The following is a 9,138-nucleotide window of genomic DNA, read 5'->3' on the forward strand; positions in this document are numbered from 1 at the left end:
CCCAGAGGCAGCACTGCAGGGATTGAAGAGCCCGGAAGACCTGTGAACCCATCCTGATCGTAGGATGTGCAATAAGAACTTTTAAACCAGCAGCTGTAACATCTCTGCTAGAGCCTGCATCGAGGACTGGGAGATTCGGTGCATGTAACGTACTATTCTTTAACAACCTTACTCTCATGCTTTTCTTTCTTGCGGTAATAAACCTTTAGTTTTAGATTCTAAAGGATTGGCCCAGCGTGATTTGTGGGTAAGGTCCAGAGGGTAAATTGGCCAGAGATCTGTGGCTGGTTTCCTGGAACCGGACAGAACTTGTTTGGGGTAGGTGGGATTGGGTGCTAGGACTCCCACCTTTGTATAGGCCCGGGGCCATCTGGGGCACGGGTATTGCTGGGGTGTCGGAGGGGTTTTGCTCGGGAGGCTTCAGGCAGGTTGCTGAAGCGCTCTGTGGGACTGGTTTGTGGCCTGTTTGGAGAGGTCACCAGTCTGGGGGCTGTAAGGAGCCCCGGATTTGAGCAATTCACCCTGAGCGGATGCCCTCAGCTGTGCCCAGAAACGGCCCGGTCCGTCACACAGCCCCACTCCCCCCGAACCCCTTCCCAGCCAGCTCTGCTTCCTGCTGGCCTGTTCCCCCCCGCCCAGCCAGCCCCTCTCCCACCCCCTCCTGGCCAGCCCAGCTTCCCGCCATCTCTCCCGGACAGCCTTGCTTCCTGCCTGGCCACCGCCTCCCCCCGATCTGAGGTCAAGTGTGTCCAGTATTTTTTTTGAAATCATCTGGTAACCCTAATTACAGCCCTCCGTGAACTCTTGCACATCAGACAGCCCACACAGGAAACATGAGCCAGGCAAGACGAGCGAACGCAGCCCACGTTATAACACAAGTACCAAGCAGCACTTTTACTACAGATCAAGCTGGAGTCACTTTCAAGTCCCCCATGGCCCCCTCCAGTGCTCCGGGCAGGAGGTCAGAGGTGTCCTGACCCCTTGGTTCCCGTTGGTTCCCGATCTCCCAAGCCGACGTTTGCAAAAGCTCCTTTTCTCGCAAAGCGACACTTGGTTGCTTACTCCCCTCCTTGCCGCATCGTGCCCCAGCCGCACGCACCACCATCGTCGAGCAATCCCTCCTCCACTTGATTCATTCAGCCCCTCGTCTACGCCGTCATCGTTAGCCGCTCGCCCCTTTTGCGGCTCTCACTTCCGAGACACGCAAGGCACGCCCGTCCCGCCGCCCCCAAGTCCTGCATGCCGGAGCGGGATCCTTCTGCACGTCTTAGCCCTGCTTGTTACTCCTGATCACCCTGAGCGGTTCCAGTGTTTTGTTAGCGATTTACCGTCTGGCCTTACCCCCTGGTCGGGGGCAAAACGTTGCACGGCCACACCCGTGTATTCGCCTGAGGCCCACCTGCACGCTCGCCAGCTCCGGACTTGAACAGGGCCTGGGCTTCTAAGCCAGACGTACGTCAAGCCAGGGACGGTCACGCAGACTGAGCAGGGCTCTGGAGGCGATTTTGAGGTATCTAAAAGGGTGTTACGGGGAGGAAGGTAGGAAATTGTTCTCCTTGGCCTCTGATGATAGAACAAGAAGCAATGGGCTTAAACTGCAGCAAGGGAGGATTAGGTTGGAGATTAGGAAAAGCTTCCTACCTGTCAGGGTGGTTAAACACTGGAATAAATTACCCAGGGAGGTTGTGGAATCCCCATCACTGAAGATATCTAAGAGCAGGTTGGACAGACACCTGTCAGGGATGGGCCAGATGGTGCTGGGTCCTGCCATGAGGAAAATGGACTTGATGACCTTTCGAGGTCCCTTCCAGTTCTAGTGTCTAGGATTCTAGGATTCTAAGATTGCCAACGGGCGCCCTGGTGAGCAGAGGTGAAGGGAAGGGCGTGCCCCCGGTGCGCCACACCAGCAAGGGGTAGCCCGGGGCAGGCTGTCTAAAAAGCGGGCCAGAAAAGAGGCCGTGTGGGGGGATGGGAAGGAGTCAGCCCCCCAGAGGCCAGGCTGCCCCAGCCAGGTTTTCCCTTTCTCAGACCACAAGCTAAACATCACAAGAAGGAGGACGGACGGGCGGGCGGAGACAGAGGGACTAGCTAGAGCCCTGCGAAGTGGGTGAGTAGGTGGGTGGGTGGAGTCTTTTTCAATCCCCCCAAAGTGGCCTGGAGAACACCCCCGAGGATCCATCTGTGGCCCTTTTCCCAGCCCAGTTGGCAGCGGCTCCCTCTGCATTTCCCTCCTCCATGAGCTCCAGCTGCCGCCTGGATTTCGGGGACCCCTGGTGAGTTGTGAGGCACAAGACACCCCCCAGTGCAGTGCGGGGCCCAGAGCTGCTCCAGTTCTGATCCACCTGGGGCCCTCACAGCCGGGATGGAGCGTGGGCATGTGGGGGCGCAGCGCCACCTACTGGCTGTCAGAGGGGATGCAGGGCCGGGTTTCCCTTTCACATGCACCAGTGTCACACAGATCTCAGCCCACAGACATCCGAGGGGTGGTTCCTTCTCCACCCACAGGGCAAGGGAAATTGGCACCAGCGTTTGGAAACTGGCTTCTCTGCGGGACACGTCGGATTTGGGTGCTCCCCTGCCTTTTACCCCGTGACAGCCAGGTGTGACGTAGTGGGCGTGCTGTACACTCTGGCATTCACTGGGCGCTATGCTTGACCTGTGGACGACCCCTACTGGCCTGCGTCTGTAAGCACTGTCCAGCGGGGGGTCAGCCTGAGGGACCTCATGTCAGGTGGACCCTGGCCCAACCCGTTCTCAGGAGGCAGGGAAGGGTTTTGGACAAAGGGAGGGGGTGGTTTGGAGAAGGGACTGTCTTGGCTGGGAAAACATGAAGAGAAGAGACGAAGCTGAGTACAGGGGGGTCAGGGGCCTATGGATCGCTCCCACAAGGGGTCTGAGGCTGCCTGCCCCTCACTTCAATGCCCACATAGAACCGGGCCGTGCTGTACCTCGCAGAAGCAATACATTCTCTCTATTCTACTGGCAGGCGGTGTCTCATCCTGCTGCAGCCTGGGTGCAAGAGTTTGGGTGCAGGAGGGGATTCTGGCCTGGGGGAGGGATGGAGCAGAGGGGGCAGGGTGTGGGGGCGAGTTGTGACCTGGGGGAGAAGCAGGGGGTGCAGAGGGTTTGAATGGTGACCTGGGGAAGCAGGGAGTGGGGATCTGGAATGAGGAGTGGAGTGCAGGAGGGGGTGGGATGCCAGATGCAGCCTCTAGCCAGGAGGCGCTTACCTAGGCAGCTCCCAGCCAGCAGCCCAGCAGGACCCACGGAGCGGCTGGCTGCTCCCCGTGGCTCTCACTTGCATGGTCCCCGACTGAATTTTCTGGGGTCCGTGGCCCCCGACCTGGAAGAGGTTCCCCACCGCTGGCATAACGACAATATCGAAACCGTTTGTGTTGGACGGAATGTTTCAGTTTATTTAAAATGACGTTTGACAAACTCACACGACAGCATTAAAGCGTTTAATCGGTTTAATCACATGAACGTGTCCTTTCTAACTGGTTCACATGAACGGTTCCCCCCAGCGGCCGCAATCGCAAAATAACTGGGTCAGAAGGACGTAATTAGTGGCGTGTTGCCATTAGCAACCGATTGGCTCTGCATTGAGCCAGGCGGGCCACGGGCCAAAAAGTTGGAGCCCCACGGCCCGACGGGAAGGAAGGAGGGGAGCGACAGAGCAAGGACAATGGACTTTTTAAAAGCCTGGTTTGTGCCCTAGTTGTGTGGGGCGGAGGAGGGAACGGGCAGCACCCGGGGGCCATGGCTGGGGCAGTGGATCTAAAGAGGATGCAAAGCTGCTTTGCTTTGTGTTGGTCTGTCGATGCCGATGCCCGAGGCCTGGCCTGGCGAGGGTTAGTAACCCCACAGAGCCGCTGGGAGGGACCCCACCCCCGGACAGCCCTGGGGCAGGCACCGGCTGGCTGCCCACGTTTGCAGCGGAACAGGATTGGGGCTGAAAGCAGGGCCCTAGTCTGGAGTCTTCCTACCAAAACAGGCCCCCAGCACCACCCTGGGGTGCACACCCCAGCCCCAGCCCAGCCCCCGCTCACGGGCACCCTGCTGGCCCAGGCTGTCTGCTGGTCCCATCACTGCAGGGCTGTGGGGCCCCGAAGAGTGGCTTCCCTAGCACCTGGTGGGCTCCCTGTACTCGAGGGCTCTGGGAACTGGGCACCCCCAGCAGGGCTTGTGACTCTGCCAGGTAAGAGGCCTTTACCCGCACCGCTGCACCCCCTTTCTCCCCACCTCCCCGGGAGCTTACAGCCCTTTAGGGAAAGACCCTCCGTGCTCAGATACCCTGAGCTGCCACCCCCGTGGAGAGCAATGCTGGGTTCTCGCACGCCAGCGGAGAACAAAGGGAGCCGCTTGATTTCCACCACGCTAACGTCTGAGACGCCAGCCGGGGGGCCTGCTCCGGGAGCGACGGGTAGAGGAAACTCCCCACCGAGGTCCCGCGGGGGAGTGAGAAGGCAGCAGAGCTTGTGGGGAGGTTTGCCAGAGGCTTAGAGACCCGGAGGGGGGCTCCGTCCCCTCTGAGTGGAAACAGCCATGCAGCTCCACAACGCTTCCGGCCCTCTCGGCCGTGGCTGAGCCACTGGTGGGCTGAGACCACGGTCTGTTGGGCTGAGCAGTCATGTCCCCTTGTGCTGCCCTGTCGATTTGCTGGGTCCTTCCGCCGCAGGCTCTCTGGGGCCAGGCTGGGTGGGATCCTGGGGCATGTCAGGGGCTGCCAATACAAATCGCTAACGAGAATCACGAGAGGCAGCAGCAGGAAGGGCCCAGGGTCTGAACGAGGCAGGGACCCAGGATCCGGTGCAACACGCACGGCGTTGGTACAGGGATGGGGCACCAGGGCTGGTTCAGAAGCAGGTCTTGGTGCGCCCCGGAAAGGGAGCGGATCCCCCATTTTCCCCACTTCTCCACCCTCCTGCTCTGCTGGTGCAATCAGAGGACTTCCTCTCCTCCCATGGGCGTTCGTTTGCGTTAATGAAGTCACGAATGGCCTTCGCCTCAGTGGTCTGGGAGCTCTGCTGGAATTTTTCTGCAACCTCTTGCAACCTGCTTTTCAGCTGTGGTCTCTCCAGGTACTTGTCTGGGATGGCGAAACCAGCTTTGTACATCTCAGCTGCCTTGGGCAGGGACTCCCGCGTGTAGAGGAGAAAGTCCCCCCAGTGAAGGTAGACGGCCTGCTGGCACCTCTTGCTGAGGGTGGACACCTCGCTCATGAGGTTGAGGTAAATCTCTTCTTGGTAGCCAGGTGTCTTTTCTCCGAGCATTTCAGCTAGCGCCAGCTTTGCAAACACAAAGGTGGGATCTATCCGCACAGCCTTCTTGAAGGCCTCTGTAGCAGCTGCCAAGATTTCTTCTCTTCTCCCCATGTTGGCCACCGCCAGTTGTTGTTTGTAGCAGACACCAAGGTCATAGTACAGGAGATGGTACGTGGGGTCCAGCGATATTGCCCTCTGTAGAATAGGAATTCTTTTATCTGGGAACTCTGCTTGAAAGAACTTGGCTGCATATCTCAGGACTTCAGGGTCTCGGCTATTCTGCACATCTTCCAAGAGGGCTTCAGCTTGGCCTCTATCTCCCTTCTTAATGAACCGGGCTAAATACACCTTCGCTTCATAGTTATGTGGCTGTTTCTGGATAATGTCTCCCAACTTCTCTTTGGCTTCCTTCCATGACACAGGATCAGACAAGTGGGTCCACAATGCATAGGCTGCGATTACCGACCCAGCAAGATATTCCCCATTGGCTTCGTCTTCTGCCAATGCCCTTTGGAAACACTCTGTGGCCTCTTGGCCGTGGCGGAAGCCGGCCGCCAGGAGAGACCAGCCTTTGTGTGCGTGGACCTCAGGGATCAGAGCTGCGTATGGCGAGCGGCTGTTCAGGGAGCGGCAGATCTGGCTCACCTGGTCCAGGTAACGCTCCACCACGTCGTAATGGGCCAGGTGATAGTAGATCCAGGCGTAGTTCCCGTAAATGACCAGGGCCTGGCGGGGGACGTTACCTGGGTGATCTCTATGCAGGAACTCTTCAGCTTCCCTAAGGCTTTGCAGAGCGTCCTCATATCGCCCTTGCAGGTGGCAGAGATAAGCCTTCATGGCCAGGAACACAGCCTGGTTCGGGTAGGGAGTGTGGGCAACTCTGAGAGCCACCGTATGGAGGATGTGAGCGGCGTCCACCTTGTCCCTGATTTCAAAGTCCCAGGTGAAGTGGCACTGGAGGGCCTGCAGCTTCTCCTTCAGCGGCAGGGAGCTGCAGAGAGAGGGGAAAAGAAAACTCGATCAGGGCTGCACGCTAACTTGGGGGGCAGTGGGTACTGAGCTCCTGCTGTGCAGCCAAACCCTTAGGCCTGGTCTCCACTACCAAATGTTGTCACCCAAACCTGCCTTTGGCAACAAAACAGGGGGAACGTTTTCACTGCGATTCGACTGCTGTCGAGGAAATGCCCAATTTTGACAACAAAAACTTCCACCCTACAAGAGACTTTTTTTTTCTCTCCCCCCCCCCGCCGCCGCCGTTTACTGTCAATGGAGAGCCAGTGTGGCCTCCGCTGTGGGTTTTGTGGAGAGAATTGGCTTCCGCCAGTATCCCACATTGTCTGCCCTGAGCCCTTTGCTCAGTGTTCTGTGACCTCTGCTGCCCTGCAGGCCTACGCCCCCTCCCCTTTCAAAGCTCCGTGAAGTTTCAGCCACGGCCAGTTACCACCTTTCCCCGCACTGTACCTGCCCCCGCTTGTCCTATCACCTGCCTCTTGCAATGGCCACACTGGTCACTGGCACTGCTCTCAATGTTCTAAATTCTTATTTTCCACCAGCCAGACTCCCTGGTACCATGAACCCCCCCAGACATATCCGGGGGCGGGGAGGCAACCACAACCATCTAACCTCATATATGTGGGGATGTCCAGAAAGTGACCTGCTCTGTTCTGGAGAAGCTCCCCTAGTTCCGTCGCATTGCGCCCCCAAACCCCAGCCCTCTGCGGGAGGGGACAGTGAATCCCCCAAGGGAGAGCTCAGTCCCTGCGGACAGGAGGGGCCGTAGGAGCGTGGGGCCGACAGAAGGTGCTATGGAAGTGCTCAGTGCCGGTGCCACCACCAAGAAGGCCATGTCCGAGGAGGCTGAGGGACGGACGGATGGACACAGACCCAGCGAGAGGGAGGTGCTACCCGGCAAGTCACAGCCAGGGGAGCTGGCCAAAGAACAATGCAAATAGGCGTCAGCTCCGATGGCCAAGCGCTCGCTTTCACCCAATGAGTCACCAGCCTGGAGAGTCACCAGGATGCAACGATACATGAGACTGGGCACACACAGCTCCGCCCCCGAGATTGGAAACCGGATTGCAGGCTCGGAAGCTGTCGGAATTAAGGAGCTGGACGGGTAGTCGACTGCCCGAGAAGCAGGAGCTAGTACTCAATCTCCCCTCCTCCCCCACCGCTCTGCACTCTTCAGATGACTGAGAGCAGCCGGCGTGCAAGGACACTGGCTTAGTCTCTGGTCCCCTGCTGGGTCTCAGGACAACCTCTCCGCCCCACCTCCGGGGCTGCCGCTCTGCGTTCTGAAAGGGACGGAGCAGCCGGTCCCGCGAGCCCCCTCCCACCCCTTTCCCCTGCTGCTCTTCATTAGGGACAAGGGAACCTCCATGCAAAGCTGCTGGCTCAGTCCCGCTTGCCCACCAGTAGCATCCCAGCTGGCAACCAAGGGCAGTCCCCGCTGCTCTGGGCAGAGGAGCATCCATTCCAGGCAGCCCCAGCTGGGCTGGCAGGGCGCGGGGGAGCCTGGAAGGGAGAGCGGCAGCTGTGCTAAGGCAGCAGGTAGAGGACCGGGCGAGTTGCCTGCCTCCCAACAATGCCTTTGGGTTCCAGACCAGCGACTGCCGCTGGGTTTCCCATCTGTCTGGGGACAGGACAGGCTTTGAAAGCCAGGAAGGGCGGACGCCAGGGCTTTGTTTTCTAGGCGTTCTCGTGGCGGGGAGGGAGAGGTTCCCGAGTAACGCTCCTGCCACTTTCTATACGGCGAAGCCTCCAAAAGTTTGCCTTTCCCCGCGGCGCTCTGGCCTGCAGCATTCGCGGTGGGTGGGTCCGAACCGGCGTGCTCTCGCCGCCAGCTCCCCGTCCCTAATAACGCAGGAGGCAGCGGGGACGGGGGCTTGTGCGGAGAGCCGGGGGACCGGCTGCTCCGTCCCTTCCAGGATGCGGCGCGGCAGCCGAGCTGAGACTCCGCACGAGCAGGAAGCCAGCGCTGTCCCTGCCCTTCCTTCAGGACTAGGGAAATGCCCTCGACTGCTCGATTAGCAAATTAATCGCCACCTAACGTCCCGAGTCGGAATTTAGTCCCTGCTCGCGCTGCACCCTCCTCCCCCGGCGCCCCGGCCCCCTACCTCATTGCGATCGGCCGTGTGCCCATCCTAGCCCGGTAGGGACGCTCCTCTCCCGGCTCTGCCTTTCCTCCCAAGGTGTCCAAGGGCCCGGCTCCGGGAGAGACCTGCCTCGCGTCTGGGCCAGACTGGACTGTGCCCGCCAGAGGGAGGCTGCCCTTTATGTGCGGGCTGGTGGGATGAATCGCAGCCGAAAGTGAGAGTGAGCCAGGGAAAGAGAAACTTTGAAACTTCACTTTCAGCTCCCCGGCTGATCTGCAGCTTTGACCCTGCCTGGATTATCAGCTGCAGCAAGATAGCCAGGCGCATTTCTACCCTGAGTAAGATAGCCACGCACACTTACATCTGGGCGTGGGCGTGTGTGTCTATTTGGGTGTGTCCATGCGTAAGTGTGCATGTGTGTGTGTGTGAGTCCATATCCATGTCAATTTGCCTGTGCATGTCTGTGTGCGTGAATGTCCATGTGTGTGTGTCTGTGTGAGTGTTCATGTTTGTTCTTGTGGGTCTGTTTGTATGCATTCACGTGTGTGTCTGTGTGTGTCTATGTGTGTGTATGTCTCTGTTCGTGTGTGTTCATGTTTACGTGTGTGTATGTGTGTGTGTCTATGTCTGTGGGGGGGAGTGAGTGTGCATGTGTGTTCTTGTGTGCATGTGCGTGTCTCTGTGGCCACGTGTGCGAGTGTTCATGTGTATGTGTGAGTGTGCATGTGTGTTTATGTCCGTGGGGTGTGTGTGTCTGTCTGTGTTCATTCATGCGTGTG

General features: G+C 58.7%; 1 protein-coding gene across 1 annotated transcript; it reads right to left on the reverse strand.

Moving 5' to 3' along the window:
* Nucleotides 1-3,375: 3,375 nt before the first annotated feature.
* On the reverse strand, nt 3,376-8,651 carry LOC142827949 (interferon-induced protein with tetratricopeptide repeats 5-like). The gene is made up of 2 exons (XM_075924631.1): nt 8,381-8,651; nt 3,376-6,255 (listed from the first exon to the last, which is right to left on the reverse strand). The coding sequence occupies exons 1-2, from the start codon at nt 8,404-8,406 to the stop codon at nt 4,857-4,859; spliced, it is 1,425 nt and encodes a 474-aa protein (XP_075780746.1). The 5' UTR covers nt 8,407-8,651; the 3' UTR covers nt 3,376-4,856.
* Nucleotides 8,652-9,138: the final 487 nt, after the last annotated feature.

This window comes from Pelodiscus sinensis, chromosome 1, assembly GCF_049634645.1.
Source record: "Pelodiscus sinensis isolate JC-2024 chromosome 1, ASM4963464v1, whole genome shotgun sequence".
Lineage (NCBI taxonomy): Eukaryota > Metazoa > Chordata > Testudines > Trionychidae > Pelodiscus > Pelodiscus sinensis.